Here is a 26,364-nt window from a genome sequence, read left to right on the forward strand (position 1 = left end):
GAACTGAGCATGGACTGATTCAGTCAGATTATACTTGAGGCTGTTGGTCTAAATGCTGAACACATAATGAGCCAGATACACTTCCGATAATCTCAATTTGACTGCAGCGGAAATGCTCCAGTCATTAACATTTCCAGTGTACACACAGAACCCTTGCTTGTGGCTAAATGACCACAATCACAACAGGCCATCTCATACACACAAACTAACTAATTTACACAAACTTATTAAGAGCTCAGTTAGGTATTTAAAATGTTTGGTTCTTTTCTTCTTTAAATCATTCAAAAGCACAAGTTTTTTATGCATATACCACACACACCTTAACATTCACATTTATGCACCATTGTACATAGAGAATGAGGCAAGGTGGTGTCTTGCCCATGGGCACAAGAGCAGTATTGACAGGAACAGGGATCACATTGTCCCAACTGTAGGAAATTGCTATAAATGTTATTGTAAACAGATAAATTGTATCTTCTTTCATTTTGGGGTAGTACCTCTCACATGCAGAGGTGTGAGATGTATGAAAATAATAATAAAGATGTTTAAAACTTTGATGCCAATTTAAAAAAAAAAATACGGAGTGTTGTTTTGCTTTCTGTTATTTTAGTTTCCACTTTACAACAGTCAAAACAGCTACATTGATTTTTCTGTTTATTTAGCCTACTTTCAGCTCTGGCACAGCTGGGTATCCAGAGTTTTGATTGCCTTTGTAGAATAATGGCCACTTGTGAAAGTTATTCTTGGTTGGTTTGATTACTGACTCTCAAGACAAATTCACATGCCTTCCCCAGTGTTATTTGAACAAAATACATCAACACCACCACCATTAACTATCTTTGTGAGAAAATATTCAAATTTAATGCTCTGGTTTGGCATATTTACATTAGCCCTTTCATTTTTGTAGTTAAGTCTATGTAAACGAACAAAAAATATCCAGTATTAAACCATCAAAGTACTAAATATGCCTAGATAGAGCTCATAAATATATCACAATCACAAAGGTAACAATTTCAAATGCTTGTTCAGAAATTAATTTAAGTGCTGTTTTGTGCCAATACTAATAATAACTGATATGCTCGGTCATTTTACAGCAGGTTGGCTCAATGTAAAAATGAATGAAATACTGTAGCTACATGGGAAATAGTCCTTATAAAGTCTTTTACAGGTAGGCAGTCAACAAGTAAATTCTGTCATTAGGATTTGCAGTGGTAAACATTATTATTAACTGATTTCAGATTGTAATACTCACAACCTGATTAATAGGTTGTGTGCACATTCACAAGTTCACAAATGCTAAACCGCACATCCACAAAAATATCCTATTACTTAACTTCCTATAAAACATCCCTCAATAGTCAATGACTGACTGGTACACAAACAAAGGTCCCAGTTTGCTCCACAGTTGCCAGTGGTGATGAGATACAAATAAAAGAGTTTGTAGTATAGCATTCATGCCTGTCTTTGGTTGTGGTTTGGTTTCAGGAGAAGGTGGCATTGAGGATAGCTTCTTGTTGTTGATGATGAAGGGTCCCAATACCTACAGCTGGAGCAGGCAGGGCAGGACGACTGACGAGACGGAGCTAAAGTGGCAGAAAAGGACATTATTTTATACCATACCTATAGTGCTCCACTCTAATGCTTGTACTGCTAATAAAATGCATTGCAACATAAATGTGACAGTACAGTTATTCTGGAAACTTTTAGACCAACTTATTTTAGGGCTACTGGACACACTGCCTACCATTGTGCAATGAGACTATTTTCAGGTCTGATTCTCATTTTATTATTTCCCTGATGTGGGAAATTCCAGGTTGGAATAATTCCTTCTTGTCACTAAAATACCAGATCCTTAAAATATTTTGTCCACCAAAGAGTGCCAGCACTGTTGCATTATTCAAATGAAATATGCTGGTACCAAAAATTCAAAATTTGTATTATATTTTCATTTACCTTTTTAATCTATATCTATTAAGGTTACCGATATTAGTAGAAAGGATTATATAGCATTTATTGACGGCGTTTTTACCTTACAGGCCAGTTGCCTCTCAAACCTAGGACCTACAAAAGACCAAGGGCCCATATTTTCAGGTTCTTCTTGACTCCAAACAAACTCTGAAAAACAGCATTGCTCAAGGTAAGAATATGACAGGTTTGAGTCATGCAAAAGGGTATTGTGAGTAAAACTACTTGTTACATTTTTGCAAAAACCAGCAAGATAATGTGTTGCCTTTTAGGTTCTGCTGTCTCAAAGGAGCATTCCCAAAATGATTCTTTGCGCTTTGATTTTCATTAGATGTAAGTTAATACTGTACATATCTGCATTACTGTGCAAATACCAGAAAACCTAAAACCATGGAGAGGCTGTCAGGGTCAGTAAACTAGCTTTAAATAATTGTTCAATGTAAAAAGTATTCAGGCATTCCTTTTGGCTGATCTGAATCTGTTTAATAGAGATAAAAGAACTCATGCATAAGTCATTGTTGTTCAAGACCAGGAAAGTGACTACCCATGAGAAAAGGACTGTGAGAGCTGCAAATATAAAAGTTAAGACCTGTCCAAACAACCCATGAGGTTATATTTAGAAAGCTAAGCTATTCACTACTCACTTGTATAAACAGGCTCCTCTATATAAATATATATCTTAGCCCCTTTACACCAAATCACAGTGTTATGACTGCTAATTTGAGTTTTACACAGCACTACAGTAGTATTCTTTACTCCTAAGTAAATAGTTAAAATACTTGTTGGAATGCAGAAAACAAAAAGAATATAATGTAATATTGGTAAACTTCTTGTCGTTATAAATTACTGTTGGTGTCATTTGTACCTTTAGCGTTGGGGTATTTTGCGAGTTCCTGCTGCAGAGCCTCCAGTGGAAATGGACACAGTTCCTCCACTCTGATCAGAGCCGTGTTCTGGTTGGCTGCTGATGCCTCTCTCTGCTTCAGTAAGGCGTAGTAATGCTTCCCTGAGCACAGCACCACCCTCTGGACACTGTGGCATCAACAAAAGCGTAATAAGTGTAATTGTGGATCTCTATACAGAATTGGATGGTAAGAATTACTGTGGAGATGCTGAAAAAAATTGAAAATCTGTGTGTCTGTAAAACCTGCTCAAATCCTTGTGACATTTTTTAAAACAATGACTTCGACAACTACTTATCCACTGTCTTTGCAGATACTATTCACTCCCTTCAGCAGTTATGATATTTCCTCTGATCAGTAAAGGCAAAACTAAAAGGTTGGTTACCCTTCAGTTGAGACAACTGTATCACCAAGTACTGGTTTGAATGACGTCCCTGGTGCCATCTCACTCAAACTGGACACTGCCCCCTGAATAATAAAGATCATTAATTATAAATTCATTTCAATTCATTGATTTAACTATAAAAATGTTAGCGCTTACGGAGAATCTAAGCAGCGTCTTGGGTCCAACCACAATGAGGGGTTTTCTGAAGTTTCGTATCATCTGTCTCCGGAGCAGGTGAAAATACTGGGAAGGAGTGGTGGGGTTCACTACAGACATGTTCACTGTGTCCCCATCAACACCATCGAGTTTACTGTCACACATCTGACACACAAACATAATATGAAATATCAATACAGAGGTCAGGTAATATCAGAAACAAGTGCTACAGTTTGCAACAACTTGACATGATGTGCTTACTTATCACAATGAGATTTTTGTTATTGTATTAGTAGTAGTGTTTTGAGTGACAGTAAAATTAACCTCATCACTTCATATCAGTGTGTAATCAAATACAAACCTGCAAGAATCTCTCCATTCGACAGGATGAGTGCTCAGGACCTGCCCCATCATAGCCATGAGGCAACAGAATCACCATCCCACACTGCAACAGCCACTTTGCTTCACCTGTGGACATTTTATTTATTTCACAATTTTGTTTAAGTCAGTGAGTTTATGTACCATGATAATTAAAATGATTTTACCACCAGAGATGAATGTATCAAAGATAATTTGTGCTCCATTGAAGAAGTCTCCAAACTGAGCTTCCCAAACAGGAAGAAGTTTAGGTTGTGCAATACTCATTCCATATTCAAAGCCAAGCACTGCCTCTTCTGACAAAGGACTGTTGCACACCTAAACATTAACCGTGATGACAGTACAATTAATGATTAAGTATGCGAGGAGTAAAATGTACTGTTATATTTTCTGATGTAGGACTTATTTGTATTTAGGTATTACCTCCAAGAAACCAGTTTGCTCAGGACTTATATTGTTTAATGGGATGTATGTGTCGTTAGTCTCTTGACACACCACCATTGCATGTCTCTGACTGAACGTTCCTCGTCCAACATCCTGTCCACTGATACGGATATTAAAACCTGGAAAGAAATTTGAGGCAGAAAGGTCATACTCTAATATTTTTGCCATGATATTACTTTTTATTCAAACACAAACCTTGACAGAGGAGAGAGCCAAAAGCCAATGCTTCTGCTGTAGACCAGTCCAGTTTGGTCCCTTCTTCCAACTTCTGCAGCCGAGCCTTAGATAAAAGAATGATTAAGGTCAAATTAATGCACTTAACAAATCAAATTTCACTGTTGCACATAAACCCGTTTGTGATTTTTAAAAATTAAATAAAAATGATGTGCCAAAAATGTTTTATATTGTATTGACATTTCACATAGGAAACTATAACTGAGAATCAGGTCAATCTAGTTACTAATGGGCAAAAAAATTATGAATGGAAAAATAATTACATTTATTAACTTTATTAGCAACAAAGAGATTGATATTAGGTGTTTTATCAATACCTGTACATGCGTTTTTCCTAAATGGCTGTGGAGTTGAGTATTTTCAGGGATGTCCACAGACTTTGCCCCGACAAACTGCAGTAGGGAGATAGGCACTCCAGTGTCCCATGTGGAGACTTTGGCCTGGGGTTCGACCAGGTCTCCCCAGCGCCCCTGCAGGTTGGTGGGCGGGGGGCTGTACAAAGTCATGTTGGACAGTTTTTCATTGAGCATGTTGTAGTGTTTGGATTTGATGCCGTCACGTTCCTCTTCAGTCATCAAACCCTCCACAATGAGCTGATCTGAATAGGAGTCGGGGACACTCTTACGAGAACTGCAAATAGATTCATGTTGATTCAAGCAGGACTGAACACAATGAAAGAATATATCATCTCTGACATATGTTGTGATTGTTATTTAAAAATGTCCAGGCTAGCAAAGTGAAATGCACAGAAATGACAAATCCTAATGTAAGAATCACCTGTCGTTATTTTTCATTTAGCTATATTTTCTGTACAGTCACTATATATAATCAGCATTACATAATTACAACATGAAATCACCATACCGGATAATCTTGTACATAGCCGGGTTTGTGAAGAAAGGCTCATCTAACTCATTATGGCCCCACTGACGGTAACATATGAGGTCCAGAATGATGTCCTTCCGAAATTTCCGTTGATACTCCACAGCCAGACGAGTGGCCCGTAGCACCTCTTCAGCATCATCACCGTTCACATGGATCACAGCACAGTTCACCATTTTACCTAAAAACATGACTGTGCATGTTAGATAATATACGATAGGATCACATTTTTCTTTTCTTTTAAATGCTAACGTTAAAATATGTCCTTAATATGTTACATATACCCATAGTTGTACTTGAGTAATATCTATATTTTCAGTAAGAAATGTCTGAATGTTACTACAAGGTTTTAAACTGTGAGAAAAGATAACAGTTATGATCTCTGTGCTTCATTGTGTTATGTTGAGTTGCTGTTCATATTCTCTATATCTAATTGGAAATGTGATCATTTTCACATTATTTTATTGATAAAAATCAATTTAAAACTGTCAATCAATATTTTATCCATGTAACCACATTTACTTAATACTTCTTGATTTGGCTATTTACAATGACTTCTAAGTGACTAATAATACTTTATAATAATACGATTTTATACAGCTAAAATTCAGTTTATACTTTTCCCTACCAACATCACTGCAGTAGAGCGAGGACCTGCCCCTTTCTGATGGAGTGGTATAACCCACTTGATTGTTCACAATGAGGTGGATGCTGCCCCCGATCCTGTAGTGGGGCAGGTTTGAGAGGGTCAAAGTTTCCGGAACAATGCCCTGTCCTGTGAATGAGCCGTCCCCGTGGACCTGTTGAAAATACAGTTTAATATAGACCAGGCAGACTGTTTAAATAGTTTGAATCATTGTGGACTTCATATTGCCTTTCAAGTAAAACATATTGAAAACGTCCTTCATTTTCCTTTTGAAACTGGTATAAACATATATTTGTGCTAGTTTCCTTGTAAAAATCTATATTTAGTCATGGTTTAGTTCTTGTTTACTACTCATAGCAAGCCCGAGTTTTGGTCCTTGTTTTATTCTAGAAAACTTCAGGATACTTGTTTGTACTATAGTCATGTTTTTGACAGACATAACCATTAACCAAATGCAAATAGATACTGTGCAAATAAGTTACACCGTCATCTTAGTACTGTTGTACTAAAACAATTTGAAATTGCCTATATTTTTCACCATGATCCCATCTCAGCCAGTTTTACAAGTTTCTCTCTCTCCCTTTGAGGGATAAAGAGGGGACCACTTCACAGACGATGATGCAAGACGTAGGAAACATGGGGCAACCAGAAGTGAAGCTAGAAGAAGTCAGTCACTGCACAACTCTCACACGCTTACCATATTCTGTGTAGCGTGCTGCAAAAATGGCTGACTTTACATGAAGGTATGCCACATAAGATGTTAAAAAAATGTTTAAACCGAAGACTTGAAGTGTGAAGGATCATAGGTATGTTCATTGACACGTTTTCAGTGAGAGAGTGATGACCAGATAAAAATAGCAGGAATAAGGAGCACATTGCCATTTTAATGTTTGTTCCATCAAAGCTGTGTAGAGGTAACAGACTGCTTTTAAGAGAAAGCAGGAGGGTCTGTGTCTGATGTTGATAGTGAATGCAACGGTTTTGTAAATGATCAAAATTGTTACTTTTTATAGCTCAATGTCCCCTTTAAAAACCCTCCCACTTCCCATACCTGCAGACATATAACTTGGTCTCCGGGCTGAGCGTTTTCATCTGGAGAGTAGTCCCCCTCTTGCCTCAGCTGCTGTCTCGCTCTGGCCTTACCCTGAGCCACTGGATTAATGGCCTCTAAATGGGATGGGTTGGGCAACATGGTCACGTGAATCGGACGCTCAGCTCCAAATTCCAGCTCAATAGATGAGGTGAGGTGCGACAACACATCACCGATGGCTGGAGACGTGTCTGGAAACTCACTGAGACCTCGCATTTTACGAAACATAAGCTGGAGCAACAGAGACAGAATGGATCATTAGTTATCTTGTTTACACATTGACTATGACTGGATGAGGGTTCTTGTTTATTTACGGGATTACTAGTCAAATTTATTACTTCATGTAAGCCTTGTAATGTATAAAGTATAAATTTACTCTTGGCTTCAATCTATCGGTCATGTTAAACCAAATGTTGAAAAAGTGGTGCAATAACTTATAAAAATATTATGAATCATCTGCAGTTGATTAATTAGAAATGGTAAGATGTAACTGAGTGTATAATATTGTTAATGGTTGTATAGCACATGCAATGGCTTTAATATAGATTAATTGCCATAAAGGTAAATTAGAAAAATCACAATTTCATACCTAAAACATCAAATTTGACTCAATGTAAAATTAATTCTTATTTAGGCTGCACCATATGGCCCACACCAACAACACTTGTCTATGACTCTAGGGTGCTGTCTGACCTCAGGGGGGAACCGCAGCAGGCCTGTCAGGAGGTTCAGTCGGCCGCGGTGAGGCATCCCGATCACAATGTCCGTCACCCCGCTGTGGTTCGCCAGGTGGAAGAGCTCGTAGAAAAATCCCATCATGCTCTCTGCTCCCTCTCCTCCGTACCGCTTCACTGTTGCAAATTTGGTGGCCAGGAAATGGTCAAATTCCTAAATATTGATACAAAGATGTGTATGGTACCAGGTTGATTGCATAGTGAAAAGGAATATGGATTGATATGATATTTTGATATTTTATAAGCTAAGATAAGAGAATTCCCTTTTTAAGAAACTTTTAAAAAGTCAATTGTATGAACTGCTTTCAAAAAAGTTTGTAAATATATAGGTAAAATAAAATAATTCCTATTTAATATCTGATTTTTTACGATTATTTTCTTAACAATTGCTTTTGTGTTGCTAAATGGTGTTTTATAGGTTTCTATTTTTGAAAGCAAGATAAACAAGCAATCTATTTAAAACAAATAATGTCTGAACGATTCATCTTCCCTTGCCTCTGGAACAAATACAGATATTTCTATACCTTATACTGATCGATAATAGTACCTCAAGATTGCTTTGAGGTTGCCTTTGTGTCTACATAAGCTAAATGCCAATGCAAGTTGTATAGACAGGCTTCTCATAGATCGAGTTCAGACTTCTGTTGCAGTTCTTGGTTCAGTCTTGGTATAGTCCACAATTAGATGGCACTAGGCTGTTTTAGTTTAATTTAAACCCGGATGTATCTATGTGCAGTATTTCTTAATGTAACATAGTTCTAAGTCATATATTCTGAGGTCATACACAGTGGGGGAATTACCATTGAAAATGACTGCTGCCGTATAATAATAAACATTATGATTTTTTCAGACTTGCCTGTGACTCCAGCATGATTTTAGCCAGACGTTTCTTCTCCTCTGAATTGAAGCTTTGGTTTTTTAGTTCCTCAAAGCGATCAGCAAACCACGCTCTCTCCACGAGGCTGCTGAGCTGACTGATCTCCACTGACAGATGACCACAGTACGTCTTCTCCAAATATGACTGGACTTCTTCTACTGATGCCTCGGATTTGCCAAAATGCCTTAGACCTGTCCAAGAACAACCAAGGAGCAACAATAGGCTCATATTACACACATATTATTCATAGGCAATTAGGCATCACAAACTACACACTTGGATTGGCAACAAGAACTGCCACTGCCATTTGACAAGGTTTTAATAAAAAAACAAAACACAACATTTAAACAAACATCATGACTACAAGAAAAAATAAGATGTGACATAATTTGTCTAACAGGTCTTGTGTTTTCAATAATCAACATGTTCAGGCTGTTTTTGGGTGTGTATCGTACTCTTGTGATTGTATTCAATAAACAAGTAATTAAATCAGTGCAGCCATGCCTTTTGTGTCACCTGCGGTGTTATAAGTAATAAGTAAGAGTTGTAAAATAAGAAGCAGACTATATTTAACCAATATAGTTCAATTACACAAAATAAAACATTTATTGCTCTCTTTTTATGCATTTTAGTTCAGTAGTCTCTTCTGATGAGGAAAGTACATACTTGGATTTTTTGTATGCCAAGTGAGGTTGACTTCATAAACTAATGAATTCTTTTTTACAGCTTACCTGAGGTATTAAGTTGCCCTGTAATGGTACCAGCCAGAGTGCTGATCTCTGGGACATCATCCAGCACAGGTTTTTGGGGGAGTAAGGGGTTAATTTTGGCTGCCTTGTGTCCATGAGCTCTGTATGCTTCCACCAGACAAGCCAGGCCATGATCTGAGCACAGAAAAATAAACACGTGATTTAAAACATTTCAACTTATTACCACCCTATGTTACACCCTATTACCCACGACTGTAATCCTATGTTACTATTAACTGGTACTAACCGTAATCATTCCATTATAATGAAAGGTTAAGTATTATAATTTAATTAATACTAACTGTTTAAAAAGTAACACATTTATTTGGACTGCTATTTTGACTCACATTTTTAAACGTTTCTTCTTGGTCATGGTATAGTAAATGATCTAGCATTGTGCATGCCAACCTTACAGTCCAGTGCCCACCATGTTATGTGTTCTGTAGCAGGATAATGTGAAGGCATAAGCATGCAAACACATAATTAATGATTACCTTTTAAGACTAAATACAATATGGACACATGCTGACTTCTAGTAGGCTATACACAAGTTATACTAAGTCACACCACTGTCACTGCAAATGTTAAATCACTTTAGAGAGCATGACATAGGAGTTCAGAACTATTTGCAATTCATCTGTGACCACAGACTGTATAAAGAAATGTGTATATACAGTTTATTACAGGATGCACAGAATAATTACATCAGTGCATAATAAAGGAATGGGCTCTTGGGGTCTGTGCAAATAAGCTTTTTTGCAACTAGATCCCTTGAGGGAATGTTTTCTGTAATTATTAGGTTTAGGTCTTGCAGATAAACACAAAGAAACAGTTATCTCGCATTACAGCTCCATATGCGAGTCGACTCGTACACCACCCACTACAAGCCTGAAACACTTGACTCTATTTGATTTTGAGGACTCCATCTCCAGTACTGACCTTGGTTTAGTGCTGTAGTCAAGTCCGTGCACAACTTGAGGTCCCTGTCGGTCTGTTTAGGTCGGTATCCGTAAACTCCTCGCTCCGTGTGGTAACAGCAGCCAAGGACCTGCCGGGCTACGGTCGGGGGGAGTCGGCACAAGGATTTTTTGAGAACCAACAAGGCAGACATAGTTAAAATAGAAAATAAATACAGCTGACACCGGGCACACGATGGCTACAACCAAGCGGCCATACTGCGCCGACACCGAGACGCACGATGTGGGAGGAGACGCCTCTGCGCAATCCCATTGGTTTGTACAAATGATATCACTTTTATCATTTAGACGTAAATCATTTATTTGGTTACCTTCGATGACTATGATTATGACTTTGAAGAAAAATCTACAAGGTTGTTTTATAATTAAAAATTTTAATGTTTTTTTTTTTTTTTTTAGGACAGTTAGCCAATCAGATTCATCCCTCGTGCAGCTCGACCGATCAACAAGTGCACGTGATGCGTTCAAACACCCTGCGTACATTTAACATTTCTAGCTTTCGTTTTTTTAGGTAGGGATTAACATTTTTATCTTTCATCTTCTAGATATTAATGTTCTCGGTCCACAAACATACAAATTCCAATCTATAGCATAATTTCACATTTGTCGTTTTCTGAAGATAGCCTAATTGAAAGTTTTGTTAGCCCAAAGTCAGTGACAAAATCTGGAGTTGCACGGTGCCCCAAAGTTTACGTTTGATTCAGGAGAGGTCAGTTACACACTTTAAAATTTTGAGTTTGAAATCTGCATTGTATTTCAGCTGCAAGAAATAGCCTAGTTCCTGGGGTAGAGTTCAGCTCCCCCCAGACTGGACTTGCCGGGTAGATACTCCAGTGGGCTATTTCACAAGTAAACCTATACCAACGGGCTTGTAACTAAAGAGTCAGTGTTACTTTGATATTCAAAATTACACCAGATACATAGGTTGTCCTTTTCTATAATTGAATCTAAAATTGAACAGTATTTAAAACTGACTGCTCTTTGAAAACTAGGCTTCCGTTCAAATCACATTTCTTAGCACGTTTTCAAGAAATAGTTTGTTTCGCCCCGTTTTCTCACATTTAAAAGAGAAATCCATAATTCTCACGCCCTCACAACCAGGCTCCAAACCTATCAGTCTCCCTGTTGCCCTAAATAAACTAAACAAACAAGAAAGGCCTGGAGAACATTTCTGCCTTTATACAATTTACATTTTTAGGACTGGACTAATGCATCTAATGCATGTATGAAGAATGACTTGAAGAATCCCCGTGAGACAATTAAAATTCTTCTATAAATCTTTGTGTTACATTAGGCTAGTTCATAAAGACCGCTTAATTTGTTTACATTTTTCATGCATTGGCAAGATCAGGTTTAGGTTAAATTAACCCCAGAATAGATCATTCTAAATGCCATAGTTTGTAGATCCATGATAAATGTATAACCTTCACAGGTCTAGACCACAAGTGCTCATTATTGGCACAATTTATACAGTCCTCAAGACAATACATTTATTAATTGAATGGTAATTTAAAATATTCATTTTTTACATAAGATGTCCATTTAAGGAAGTAACCTATTATAATGCAGACAGAGCAGAGCAAATTCAGGTCTATGCCATAGTTGAGGAGGCACATAGGAGGACTGAGGACCTTTCTTATGTAAGCAAGTAGTAAAAAGAAGAAGCACAACAGAAACATGTTAGCGAGACATGAGCCACAGACAAAGGGAGACGCAAATGTCTTTACAGCACTGGACAAGCACAGCACAGACACCGTCAATATTCAGGGAAATGGTTTAATTCAGACAGAGGTAAAGAAACACACCACACATGAACAAACATTGACCAAAATTAACACAGTCCTTGGGCTACACACTCCTCTATGGGAAACAGAAAACTACACAGGTAAAAAGCAAGGCTCAAACTAAACAGTTGACTCCTTTAAACTAAGACAATTACACACATAAGTTGTCAAAATTTTTGATGACCATAAAACTATGTGGACAGCACAGGTACTAACATGAAACTTACCACGATTTAGAAGATCCCAACCCCCCAATAAACTCAAGATGAAACATGTAGTAAAATTAAAAATCAGGCATCTTTAGAGACAGGAAAAAAACTGATGACAAAAAAAAAAAAAAAATAAATAAAAATTGCGTGACACCACCAAATAGGCCTAACCTGGCTGGGACGAGGCCACATTGAGAGGCCAGACAATTTTTCCCCATATATAGAATTTGTTTTCTTTAATTTCCAATATAAAAAGCTCCACTGGTACAAAATACATATGAACAACCAGTTGTAGAAATTGAAAGCCTGTTATGTCATTTTCAATTTTTTCAAATCCCACCCATTTTTCAAAAAGGAAAAAAAAAATGAACATAAAATTACTTGTGTATACAGATCACATCAAGATGCACCCACTTTGGCTTTTATCAGACAAGACCAAAACATCTATTTTAACTTATTGAACATAGTTCTACAGATAATAAGACAAGGATCAAGACAATATCTAGTGATGCAAATCTACCACACGGCCAAAAATTAGCACTTATTGAAAATAAACAAAAACGTGATTGTTAACTTGGATTTTGTGATGGAAGCCCCTGAAGCAAGTCAAAAATTGGGACCACTTTGGACTGTACATTGTGCTTTTAAATATTCACAGTAACACTTAACCACACAATTATCCCTTTCAGTGTTTGACACAAGTTAATCTTCCAACACTTCCATGGAACATTCCAATGCACATGTTGTATCGAAAAGTGTTACATGTTTCACACTAAAAAAAAAAAAGAGGGTTAACCTTTGAAACGTATAGTTTTATTGTTTATCTGCAATTTTGAAACCAACTGTTCAAATAGTACATCACAATACACATTTTACTAACAACTCAACACAGAGTGGGGGTAAGGGAAAGGGGGGTTACATGAGCAAGTGACAAAGCTTTTTCAGGACACTGGCAAATATAGACAAAAAGGCGAATTGCAGCAATCTCTAACCAAGGCCTAATATTTAAGAGTAGGCAGTTTCTAGACGTATATATAATATGGCACTTTGAATATTGTATTGCATTTGGATAGAAAAACACACTGTAAAAAGCACATGCCCACGTTCAAAAAGTGAAATTAGTGGTACCTTTGTAAATTTTGGGATATAATCACGCGTCACACACATTCTGCAAAAGTGATTACAGCCCACAATTGTGCTTTTTCTTACAAAAAAACAAACTCCTCCAGTACTGGTTCAAATTTTGGTACCTCAATATTTTTTGGAATATTTATGCACATTAAGAAAATAAAATCCAAACTGAAAAGGTCAAATGGTGACAATTGTGCATTTTGTGTCATAACCCTGCGTGAACCAGTTTTCACACAAAGCAACCCCTGAGTTGACAACTCTTTAGCGCCATCGGGTATGCAGTTTTTTAGGGAACCCATCTTTGGGGGATGATGTGTTTTTTGTCTTTTTTATTTTTTAAACCAGGGTTACAATATCACCCCGATATTTAAAAAAAGTGTAAACTTGTGCTGAACAAATGGAATGTATTTTGTAAACCAACACTACAGTGAAGGGTTAAGTTCTAGTGTCAATGTGCTGTGTGCATTTGTGAAATAGGAAGTCACTAAACAACAGAGCCGCAACCAAAATTAATCTAAACCAAGCTTGTGTGTGACTCTAATGAAGTGTGCAGAAACCCACAGGTCGAGTGTTATGTGTCCAAGCGATCTCTTCTTCAGGGGCTCCCACTGTTTAACCACAATAAAGTGTCGGCGTGTGTCAGTGTGTGCATGCAAGCGGATTTGAAAATGTTACTCATACAAGAAAAATCATGTTTGTGTGACTTCAAAAACACTGAGGCTGACACGTGGGCACTTAAAACCAAAAGTACATTGTCTGAAGTGTGTACATTAACAGTACAGACATTGTAAAACATATTTCTACATTAAGCAACCAAGACTAAACTAAAAAGTGACATCCATTAATTAAATTAATAATTCACAGAAAGTCAACAAAAAATAAAAACGTACCATAAGGTTTTTGTCTCTGACACAGGGAAAATAAAATTACAGAAAATGTTTGTCATCTCAAAAGTTGAAGTTACAATTAATGCAGCAAAATTTTAGACTTAAACTGAGATTTTAAATTTAAAGTGACCCTTAAATGGTCAAACTGATCACAACTGATTTTAGTCCTTTTTAAAAAATGTAATACACTGATAACTCCCCAAACCCACATACACAGATGACAATTACAACATAATCTACAAAAAACCCAACGTTTGCCTGGGTTCTGTTAGTTAAATTCTATAGATTCAATGGTATAAAATATAGGTAATCTAAGTGTGCATTTCAACCACAGATTGTCTATTTGTGAATCAGTTCTACAAAAGTTGACTCATGTTGGTGTCATTTCTCTAAACAGAGGAAATGGACCTTATATTGTGCCATCAATATTTTCCAAAGAACACAATGATAGTTTTGTAAATAAAATCAAAATATATATTAGTCTTGGTGAAAGTTTTTTTTTTCCTTTACACTGCCCACAAAATGTAAAGACCTTTACAGAGCACTGAGATTGAACTGGACTTTCAAAAGTGTTGGAAAGTGGTCTGTAGCACATTTTCGTATAAGAAGCCAACATATTGCTAATGGCACCAAATAGCACAGCTGTGTGCCAATCCCTGTATTCAACTTTCAAGTGAACTTTACTGAGAGAGGTAAAAAGAAAGCAACATAAAAAATCTAAGCAAATTAAAAATAAATCCCACAGGTTTTTAAAACATTCGCAAAAAAACAAAAAAAAACAGCAAAAACTTAAAATGAATTGAACATAGTTTTCACATTGATTTGCTTGACCTCTCTCCCACCAGTCACATTTCTTTATAGAACAAACAAAAATGAACACGCATGCAGAGAAACCAGGTTGAGCTAAGGTCAGGGGTCAGTGGGTGGCCAGGTATTGGTCAGGCGAGCTTAGAGAGACATCACAGACAATGGTGGGATGATGAGGCCACGAGTTTGGCTTGGCTTTCAACATCATGGAGACATGCTAGGCTAATGATGAGCAAACAGGCATGGAGAGTTGTTCTAGAAAAGAACACGACAGGAGGAGAGAAGACACAGAAGAGAGAAGAGAAAGTTAGGGGCACAGCACAAGAATCTTTAGCCATGAGGCACAAAAAACAACAAAACATCACCACGTACAGTAAAGACAAACCTCCCTCTACACACAAAACGATACACAGGTTTAAGATGTGACACAGTATGGCTCCGACATGCATTTACTAGATTATACTTGGCACCCAAAGAGATCCATCAAGAGCCAGTCCCCTTTGTGGAGACCTGCGGATGGATGGAATGACTGGAAGTGGTTAATAGAGAGGTAGCCTCACACACAGGACAGAAGAGACAGGGGGCAGGGGACATTTGGGAGGGGCTGAGTGCAAAGATTCACATTAAGGACAATGGACAATGAGACAGACTACATGGAAGAAGCCACACAGGGTGAAGCACTGGCTCAGGGTCTACGCTTCAGCCCTTTGACTGATCCTTAGTCAACCCAACTACACTTGACCTGAAGGCAATGAAATGTATGGGAACACATCTGATGCTCTCCACTAAATACAGTGACACAAAATACCTCCAGCGAACACTGACTCCAGTGATAGTCATAAATAAGCATACAATAAAATATTCAAATAGACTGAAACGTACATGATAAAACTGCAGGGATGAATACAAGAAAAATATGGAAAGAGAATTGCAACCATTTAAGGAATAGGCCGAGTCTCCCTCCTGTGACGGGCTCTGCCCCCTGCCCATTTGAGTCTCTGTGGTGACCTTGGCAGGAGGTAAACTTACCCTCGCAGTGCTAGCTTTGAGCTGGGGAGGGGGCCCGGCTTAGATCAGTACGGTTTGCTGTCGTTCTTGGAACGCTTCAGCTGAACCTTCAGCCTCTTCATCCCGATCTGAAAACCGTTCATGGCCTGAATGGCAGCTTGTGCAGACACAGGATTGTCATAACTGACAAACCCTGAGAGGAAATGAGGAGTGAAACTACGTAAGTAACTCCAACTATGTTAAAGTGTAATCTAATTAATCCATAACTGTGAACGCATCTTACCAAAGCACTTGCTCAGATTGGTCTGTTTGTCAATGAAGACTTTGGCTGAGACCACGTTTCCAAAAGGCATGAACATCTGCAGGAGATCCTGATCCCCGAACTCTTGGGGCAGGTGATAGATAAACAGGTTGGCACCTTCTGGCCCTACTTCATCACAAGAGCACATTAGATTTACGTCACATCCGCAGTAATACAGTGATACTAGACATATGGAATAAGAATGCACTAAGTGAGTCCTAACCTTCCTTCTGACTGCCTGCGACACTCTGTTGCAGCAGGGCCTGGCCGTAGAGCGAGGGCAGGGCAGAGGTGTACTGCTGCATCCCTGAGTAGGCCTGAGTCAGAGCATCCATGGAGCTGGCAGCCGAACCATTGGCCATCGAGGCTCCCAACCCTCCGTTCATGGCTCCCATACCTATCACACACAAGGACACGGTCACCTCCTACTCAGCACTGCAGAGTCTATTAGTATTCTTGCTGTTACAATGAAGACGAAACACTATAATAAAATCTTACTGCTAACGCTGCTGGTGAGAGCGTTCAGGTTGTTGAGCCCCACAGAGGTCCCGGTTAGACCCTGCAGAGTGCCCAGAGAGGCCAACGGGTTCATGGCCGCTCCGGTGCTGGACCCTGTTGAACCAGCTGTAGACAAAGAACATTTTGAAATGAATGGCTCCATCAAATAACTAACAAACACTAACCATAGTTTCAAACTAATCAGTAGAAGCAAACATTTTGGAAGGGGGGAGGAGGGTAAAATATCTCACTTATGCAAGGGCTCATTAACTGCTGCTGCAATATGCTCAATAAGAAATTGAGCCAATGTATATTTACACAGATTAAGGAAAAACTGAGACTCTCATAAAATGTTAGCTCAGGGTTGATTAACTCCCATAAAATAAATGGGCAGTGGCAGAGGGCCATTAGGCAAATGGAGGATGAGAGTTTTTCAGATAATTTGAAAGGTGCAGGCAGACCAGTCAGAGGTTTGAATCTGCCCCTGTGGCAGTTGTTTTACACCAACTCTCATGGGTCTTTTCCAAAAGACAAAAGTATGCATTAGCATTTATGATGACTATATTCTATGCAAACATTAGTGGTTAATACCTGGGCTGGCCAAAGCTCCCAAGGCTCCGGTGCTGGAGGAGAGGGCACTGGTGGAGGTGGGGCTGCCAGAGCTCTGGGCAGCAGCCGCTGCAGCAGCTAATGTGGCCAGGTTTTGCAGCTGCAGTGGATTCATACCTGATGAGAAAGACATGAATTATTAAAGACTGAATCAACAAACTGCTGAAGCCAATTTAATAAACAGTGGTCAAAACTATATGGATTTGTTTTCTGCCATCTACAAAATAGACTAAGAATAAAGCTATGACATACTTGGGGACTAAAAGAAAAAAAAATAATTAAATTCAAAATGTAATTGCAACCCACCTCCTAACCTCTGAATCCCATTGAATGTGCTCTGGTTACTGGTAGATGTGGCCTGTTGCAACAGCTATTAAGAGACAAATATATAGTTTATACATATGTGCATGTGTCTGTAGAAATTATCCATACCAAGAACATAAATAAACTTACAGCCAGATATTGTGGTGTGAGAGCTCCCAGTGCAGCCAAGTTCCCCCAGGAGGCGCTATTGAGCTGTTGAATTTGCTGTACTAGCTGCTGCTGCAGGCGCCTCTGCTCCTTATCTCTCTGTGTGTCAGCAAACTTCACCACCAAAGGTGAGGAGCAGCCCTGAAGCACAACATATTATTTGAAGAGAAAAATATCATACTAAAATGTCAAGAAAATTTCCTAATTGCACTAACTAATTGCAGGGGATCGCTTCTAAAGGGAAGTATAGTCTGAGCCTGAGACAGTGTTTATGCCTGTAGCTTTGGTAATAGAGCTAACACAGAGGACATCTGCCATGCACAGCTGAGCCGGGCCTCATTCCATGAAGAGCACAAATCAATGCTGCAGACAGTGAACTTTTTTAGCACTTGGAAGTAGCTTAATCAAGTCCACAGACAAGCAGACAACTGATGGAGACAACACTCAGAAAATAAAGACACTGAACAAGGGGCTTGTCAGCAGACATTTAGATCAATGCATTACAATACAGACAGTCTCACAGACAAATTCATTTAGACAGACGCATGGACATGAGGCATGCGGTGCAAGTATTTTCAGAGTTGAGCCAGACAGGGACCAGGCTGGACAGGGAAAATGGCTTCTGCACCAGCAGCAACTCCACGGCAGATGAGAACTGGGGGAGTAATAATGCAGGGGAAAGGGGCTGCTATGTTCTACTATAACCACAACCAGAGTTATGTTTGGTAGGATCTTAATTAGCTTTGGTCCAATGCCTCACTAGGGAGCCTCTGACCTGCACGCTGTCAAATTACTGCTGCTCCACTTCCACAAAGACTTTATGAGGACAAGGAACCAGTTTGAGAGAAAATCTCATTGGATGTGTGCTAGTCTCTAGGCTAATTCACTCTAGAGTTCACTCTTAATCCAAATGACTATGAAGATTTCTTAAAGGAGACTGATAATAAATGTTACAAGTGAGCTGTGTTTTGGTTTGCTCTTACATTAGTAATGACAGCAAGTCACGTCCTTAGCTGTTTACATACATTTTTAGCAGGATACAATGTAATTTTGCAATAAGTAAAAGTGGCTTTGGAAATGACTCATGCTTTGTGATGATGGACACCATCTGCTTGGACAAGTCCTTCCATCTTCCCAACACAAGGGGGCAGCAGAATGTATGAAGGGGTAGGGTAAAAATGAGAAATAGGTGCTCAGGGGTACAGTACCTCCATAGTCTGAGAGTGATGCATGGTTTTGATTGCATTCTGTGCCATTGCCCTGGTAGCAAATGTGACAAACGCACAGCCTGTAGGGGGGAACAATAGGAGAAGGGGGGAGGAGGGAGGGAGGGACAAGAAGAAACAAAAACAAGACAAAAGGTTTGGACAACTCGTTATGAACCCCAAATAACACATTGTACAGAGAATGGCAACTCCCAAGCACACAGAATCACCCTCACTGGTTAGCACATGAAGAAAGAACAAAACAAGGAGAACACATGAGCACAGTGATCGACAATTTAAATCGCCACCAGAGAGGCTAGTCTATGTGGTGAAACAGTTAAACACATAGAATGCACACATAAATACACACTGTAGGCCTATCTTCAGTCAACATGTAGAAAAAGACCTTCTGCTCCATTTCAACTTATAGTTGCAATTATATATTAAATTCAGTGTAATTACTGGGGTCTATTCAACGGCCGTCAGTGTAAGGTCTAATCAGCCCGAGAGCCCTGTTTCGACCCGCCAGCTCTTGGCCTTTATGCGGCACCGAGCTAAGTGGGAGATGCGACGACAGGCTAATTCTAGTCTTTGTGGAGTGTGATGGAGGAGGTGGTGGAGGAGGAGCCGGCTGCCAGCTGAGCCCATAGGCACCGCCGCCAGCTGTTGCCTAGGCAACGGCCCATTGTGTAGACTCCGCTCTCACTGGCCCTTCACAGCACGATGCACCGGCAAATGGGGAGAGGCTGCGGGCACTGAGATGGGTGCTACTGTGGGTGAATAGCACTTGATTTGGGGGAGAAGGAGGTTAAAAAAAAGCCAAAAGGGAGGGGCTAGTACAAATGCTGGATGATAGCGTTTGTCCTATAGGTGGCAGTCATGAGGTCAATAACCCTGCACCTGTGCTGAAGCCTTGGCACACCTACCTCTGCTCTGGCCGTCAGGACCCCGGAGGATTCGGCACTCTTCAATTGAACCAAAAGAGGAGAACATCATTCGGACCTCATTCTCGCCGTACTTCTTTGAGACCATCCCAATGAACAGTTTTCTGTCTTCTACCGCTGCAACAGGAAAAGAGACATCTAGAGATATAAAAATAAGCAGATCTGAGAGTACAGCAATAACCGCACTGTATATTTATAGCAACATGGAAAACAACTGATAACTGTTAATGCTTCAAGTTGGCCGATTTGCTCTCCAGCAAAGGATCATGGACTATGTGGCTTTTACTGCCGCAAAACAACATTAAAAGGTTTACAATTTTAAAAATTATAAAAGTCACAGATATTGACCGCCTTTTTAAAATGCATTGATATATCCATTAAAATAGGATTTAAAAAGCAACCCTACTAAACATCACAGAACACAGAAGGGCTCATATGAGGGCTCAATCTGACACCTTTTTCTTATTCTTGCTCTGTTCTCGTCATGTAGCCACTTTATCTGCCTCACACTCAAGGTGCCAGCCTCTTGTACAAGTCTTGGCAACTCTCTTGGCTCGCCCACCCCCTAAGTGTCTCAGTCTTGAGACAGAGGGGTATATCAGCCATTTCTGCCATGCTCCTGATCCACTTCTCCCTTTGGTGCCTTTTAAAGCCCTTAATCCCCCTAACCCTTGACACTATATAGAAACTGTCTGCGGCTGCACCTTCCCTGGACTGTCCTTTTCAGCCCTTCATTTTCTCTCTACAAAAATGAGACGTGTTATGAGCTTTGCCTTGTTGCCGTCTTGTCCTGGTCAAATCCTTTTCTCTGTATAGGTCACTAAGGCTCAGAGATCAACAGTTTAAATCAGCAGTCCTCTTCAAAAGCTACTCACCACTTGTTTTCTCACTGTCGGCGGGTTTCATCTGAATAGGATGATGCATCTAGGGCAAGAGAAACAAAGAAACAGTTAGCGTTGCACCTGGCTGCATAATAACCACATTTGAGGCTTTATTATCATCATCACCAGGGTCTGTCCACTTTCCCAGAGCTGCGTCGCCAACCTCTCATTTTCCACTCAGAGATCATCACTACTCTCTAACAGATTCAGAAGGAAGTGTCTCTGCATTTATGTCTAGATCAAATTCTCTAGTATCTAGTTTCATTTTAAGCTCTGGTGTAGCCTTGTGATCGACTTTGCTGCCAGTATCAATCTTCTTCAAAAGCTATTTGGAAGAAATTGAATACAACTCCATGTAGCGCGCGAGTTGGAGGGAAAAGAAAGACGAGCTAATCGGGGACTTGAGCATATTTTTAGCATAATCACCTGCTTTGTGAGGTGAAAGTACTATTTATCCGTGAGATGCCTGAGCAGCCTGTGTTCATGAAAGTGGTGGGTTTGTTTTTGACGAGCACTAAAAAGAAGCAGACAGATGGCCAGCTCAGTGTGGGAACTGGCATCGTCGCCAACCAAGAAGAGCAAGGCACACGGGGGACAGAACAGAGGAACCAGCCAGTCTTTGGGATGCTTCACAGTTTATTCATTTAGGAACATGTTCGTCTTATTTACATGTCATTTTTATTTAGAATTATATGGTAATAGAGCTGCACTATTCAAGCCAAATTTAAAGTCATTACAATTTTGACAGTGCTGGACCCAATATATCTGATCAGTAATGTTATGTGACACTTTACTTTAAAAGCCTATGAAGATTAGAAAAGGGACTTTGCTCCAGGGTTTAAGTGCAGAAAGAATGCACGTTATTCTGAACCCAATGCAATATTGTATTGTCAATTGCAATAGATGTTTAACTGAATAGTGTAATAACCGAAATTACAATTTAAAATTCTATTAATTGTACAACCCTACATTACATCAGTAAAGTAAATTAATATTTTACATCTGACACATTTAAACCATCAGATTAGTGTTCTTACTAGTCTTAATTCTGTACAAATGGAACTGGAACTTATAACAATATTGACATCGCCCTTATATGGTTACAATCTAACCTGGTTTTAGTTTAGGCTTAGATTTCCATTTAGATCAATACATAGACCCCTCTAATTGAATGCAACATATTTAAAAGGCATCACTCAAGTATCTATTCAGCGTTTGCATGGCTTTCTCACAGTGTGGCACTAATGTAATAGGGAACACAGAATGTTGTCAAAGTGTTTACTATGTCAAACACTCATTTACATTTCAAAGGGCAAGAAACTGACCAGTGCACAGCTTTAATTAGGTCAATGGGTGAAAATTAGCCCTGTGCTTATGTTAGGTAACGCCCTCATGTTGTGCTAATTGTCTTTAGTCCATTTGTATCAATTAGACAAGAGGTCCTGATTTACTCCCTTCAAAAAGGACAATGACCCCGATTACTGTAAATATCATAGCAACAAGTTAAAATGGGACAGTTACAAACAGTCCAAAACAGTGCGTCTCAGGACTTGTGTGTTCGACCACTCTTTATTTGAAACGTCGAGCTGATTGATAGTCCTGCCGTTACGCTTGTATGTGCTCACTGCTACTCTCATTCATCAAAGCAATTCAATATTTACCTGTAACCTCACTGACAGCAGCTCCTTCTCCAATGGACTGCTCTATTGATTTCATTGATGGCTAGAGTTGTTTAGTAAAGATTAAATTGATTGGACAGAGAGCAATTTAAAATGGCTAGAGCAGACTGGTGGAGGTTTAACAAGCAATTGCACAGATTCCGGTTGAATGGGCTTTAATCTCAAAATAAATCAAACAAGAGATTAGGAGTCAGCGTCATTCACAGGCCTCTTTGTTAAAAATAAAATAAAATAAAAAATGGTGCAACTTCTGACTCACTAACGTTAAGGGTAAAAGTACTCACTTCACTGGGATGAACACCGTCCTACCTGTGGCAGTTGGATTCTGTGTCAATATCCTTTGTTTTCTGTGTATTGGTTGTGTGTGTGCTAGTGTCCGTTGGAGAGCCTGATCATCTCTTGAATGTTCTCAGTCGTTAGTGGGAAGGCAGTACATTGTGGGGGCAGACATTTCTTAGGCCAAACGTGTTGAGCAGCCAGGAGCTTGTTATGAGACTGCAGTGGGACGTAAAGGGGCTCAAGCTGCTAAAGACGGTCCACTCTGTGCTTACTCACCCCACTTAAGGTCTTTATGTTGTGCAAAGCATTCTGGGCTTCCAGTGCAGCTTTTCTTGTATAAAAAGTTACAAAACAGCATCCTACAGAGAGAAAAACAAAAGGGTGGGAGAGAGTCAAAAACAATATTAAAAGACTACACAGATAGACAGTAAATATTACACAGACTGCTGCAGTAAGGAAAGTGGCTAAAAAGTAGGCAAGTTCTTAGCATATCACATGTTAGCAACATGTGACAGGATATTCTTAGCAGCAACTATGAGATTGTGCTACAGTTCATGTATGAGCTTGCAGCGAGGGCACTTGGGTAAATCAGAGCTGACATATCCAAAGAGAAGTCCACCGGGTGAGATCGCTGTCAAAAGGCAGTGAGGCAAGAGACAGGTCAGCCACGTCTGGACAAGCCAGGGCACAGGACCCCCAACTCCGCTTTATACCAGAACCCAATGAATATGAAAATGGCACAGAGACAGAGTTAGGAGTGAGCTGATGTGGGGGAGGGGGTAAAGACAGTGAGGGGGAGGAGAGCCTCATCCTCCCGTCCCAGCAGAGCGCCCATGGCGTGGAGCCTGTCAGTTTGACTGGGCTGTGGAAGTGGAGCACTGCAGCGTCTCTGACCTACATACTGTGTATTTTTCTGTTACTGGAGCTCAGGCCGAGGGGAGGGCATTGAGCAGCTCTCTTCTTTGACCAGCTGAGCACTCTGCGCCGCTTAGCCCTGCCTACAATTACTGGAGCTAAATAAACCATCCAGGGAGGTGTCACAATTATTAGATGATTTTTTTCAGGACCGGCAGAAAACGCAACCAAAAAAAAATAAAATCGCGGAGCGATAGCTTCAATAGATGTGTGGCAGAAAACATGAAATGGAAGTGGTTGACAACATCTCAGTGACAAAATCTCGACAGCGGCTGGGCCGTGTATCACCTATGCATATAAACATTTGGAGATAATGTCACCAGCTCTACTGTGATAAAAGTGCCTCCTCTCTCATGGATTCCACTATGGAGAAAAACAAGGCTGTGAGATTGATGGGTCTGAGATTCCAGCTCACAGAGAGTTAGCCAAAGGCCGCTGTGATAAGGAAAGATTATCTATTAGAATACATTAACATGTCAATAAGCCATCACATCTGACAGTACAGAGGAGAGTCCTTCTATTAAAAGAAAAAAAAAAAAAACTCTGTTTGAACTCTTCATCCTCACCATGAACTGCAGTCTGCGTGCTGTATTTACCCACACTGCATAAGAAGTACCCAAGAGACTTCATCATACACCGTTGAACACAAGGGGGACAACTGCACGTACAACATTTTATTACGTTCATAATAACTCATTTACTGTCCCAAAGGTGCAGTGAGCTGTTTAGAAAGAAAGGGGAAGAACTTAATTCAATCTGGGAAACCCCCTCAGCCATTTCTGTATAAAAACGGGACATTATATAGCAATCTCTGAAAAATTACTTTCACATTTTATGTCTGTTATGGCCAAGCAAGGCCTGAGGACGAATGCTAAAACCATATCTCCAAACCTATGCCTCAGAGTAAAAATTAAGCGCAGAAACTTCATCAGCAAAAAATAGGCAGCAGTGTGTTCCTGCATGTTACATCCTAAAGGGGGTTAGCCTTTAAAGTGAAATGTGGGAGAGACAGAAGAACAGCTCTTCAGAACAGACACAGTTGCATCAGTGCAGCGCATTGACTTCATTTACCTGCAGTTAGTTACAAGAGGCTGAGTGAGGTACTTTGTAGCTTCTACAGATAGCAGCCTCCACTTTAAGTCTGTAGCGTTTCAGTTTAGTTTAGCAATTAGAGTAGACAAGAGCGACTTCGAAATGTGTGCCAGTCAATGGATGTCTTAATGGATAACCTTTTCTGATTTCCTTCATACAATGCAGCTTTTGAAATCTCAGAGCCAAGAAATACATTTTACAGCTGAAAAAAGTATAACAGAAGGCAACTGAATCATCTCTTGTGCAAGCACAAACAACACTGCAGTGCGTGCACAGACAAGCAGCACAGAGCTGTGCCTGAGGACAGCAGAGAAATGTGAAGCCGAGGGACGCCACCGCATGTTTGGGAAAAGTGACCAATGAAAACAACTTTGCTGCAGTCGTTTATTTCCTGCATTATTAACAAGCAGGAAATAATAGCCAGAGAAGGTCATGAGCATGGGAGGGCATCAGATGTAAAATCCATGTATGCAAATCATTGCCTGTTGGTGGATTGAACCTTTGTGGAAGGAATTCCACACAGAAAAACTCCAATGTGAAGCTTTCCATGTCATTTGTTTTTCTTCAACATGCAAGAAAGATGTAATGAGAAAACATTTTGTTCCAATCATAATCCTACGTCTAAAAATAGTTACCTGACATTTTTTCCAAGTAATGGCTAATAAATGTATAATGAAATATAATGAATAAAAGATGAATTGCTTTCATGCCCAAGACCATGTTCAGATGCCTACCTCTGAAATGTGGGTGTGAACCATAACGTGAACACATATGCATTAGTACCTTTGCTCTGTGGGGGGTTCTGAGTACGATCTCTGAGGATGTTGATTTGGTGCACAGGTCCGAAAGGCTCGAACAGCTCTCGTAGCTCCGTTTCTGACCAGGTGCGTGGGATTTGCCCCACAAACATTTTGATTGAATCTGGATCTGGCTGATCCAGGTGCTCCAGTGACCCGTTCATCTTGGTTCCGTTGCCATTGCTAAAAAAGAAACAAGAGAAATGACAACTTTACCTTTACTGCAAAAACTTTTTTCATAACACAAAGCCATCTCTATTATTAGTAAATCAGGGGGTGTTAAAGGGGGGTTAAGGAGCTGAAAATTCAAGCAACAGAAATGTGTCAAAATGCATCTGTATTCGTATCAAAGGAAGGGCTAGGGATGCACAGATCCAGGTTTTCCAGTTCTGATACAGATACCCATACTATAGCTTTAAGTATCTGTTGATACCCCATATCAACCGGA

General features: G+C 39.7%; 2 protein-coding genes across 15 annotated transcripts in view; both read right to left on the bottom strand.

Moving 5' to 3' along the window:
* Positions 1–38: 38 nt before the first annotated feature.
* Positions 39–10,644, bottom strand: dhtkd1 (dehydrogenase E1 and transketolase domain containing 1). Its single transcript, XM_033968639.2, has 17 exons — positions 10,382–10,644; positions 9,425–9,577; positions 8,673–8,884; positions 7,776–7,970; positions 7,044–7,313; positions 5,975–6,146; positions 5,329–5,527; positions 4,782–5,094; positions 4,426–4,510; positions 4,210–4,349; positions 3,954–4,104; positions 3,770–3,876; positions 3,409–3,573; positions 3,253–3,335; positions 2,831–2,997; positions 2,030–2,115; positions 39–1,583 (listed from the first exon to the last, which is right to left on the bottom strand). Exons 1-17 carry the CDS (start codon positions 10,551–10,553, stop codon positions 1,482–1,484), a joined length of 2,772 nt encoding a protein of 923 aa, XP_033824530.1. The 5' UTR covers positions 10,554–10,644; the 3' UTR covers positions 39–1,481.
* A 1,537-nt stretch (positions 10,645–12,181) lies between these two features.
* Positions 12,182–26,364, bottom strand: part of LOC117372796 (CUGBP Elav-like family member 2) — a 30,374-nt gene continuing 16,191 nt past the window's right edge. For 2 of the 14 annotated variants that reach the window (XM_055222693.1, XM_055222699.1), the window contains exons 2-14: positions 25,903–26,099; positions 23,389–23,471; positions 21,149–21,197; positions 20,256–20,390; positions 19,333–19,412; positions 18,107–18,265; positions 17,960–18,023; positions 17,636–17,770; positions 17,045–17,170; positions 16,770–16,943; positions 16,529–16,675; positions 16,267–16,438; positions 12,182–15,492 (exon numbers count right to left, since the gene is read on the bottom strand). In XM_055222693.1, coding sequence (XP_055078668.1) covers positions 16,311–16,438; positions 16,529–16,675; positions 16,770–16,943; positions 17,045–17,170; positions 17,636–17,770; positions 17,960–18,023; positions 18,107–18,265; positions 19,333–19,412; positions 20,256–20,390; positions 21,149–21,197; positions 23,389–23,471; positions 25,903–26,099 — 1,477 coding nt within the window. In that variant the 3' untranslated portion in view covers positions 12,182–15,492; positions 16,267–16,310. Of the gene's footprint in view, positions 16,439–16,528; positions 16,676–16,769; positions 16,944–17,044; positions 17,171–17,635; positions 17,771–17,959; positions 18,024–18,106; positions 18,266–19,332; positions 19,413–20,255; positions 20,412–21,148; positions 21,198–23,388; positions 23,472–25,902; positions 26,100–26,364 lie in introns of all 14 variants that reach the window. The other 12 variants (XM_055222692.1, XM_055222697.1, XM_055222691.1 and 9 more) reach the window with 7 other exon arrangements.

Source organism: Periophthalmus magnuspinnatus, chromosome 6 (genome assembly GCF_009829125.3).
Source record: "Periophthalmus magnuspinnatus isolate fPerMag1 chromosome 6, fPerMag1.2.pri, whole genome shotgun sequence".
Lineage (NCBI taxonomy): Eukaryota > Metazoa > Chordata > Actinopteri > Gobiiformes > Gobiidae > Periophthalmus > Periophthalmus magnuspinnatus.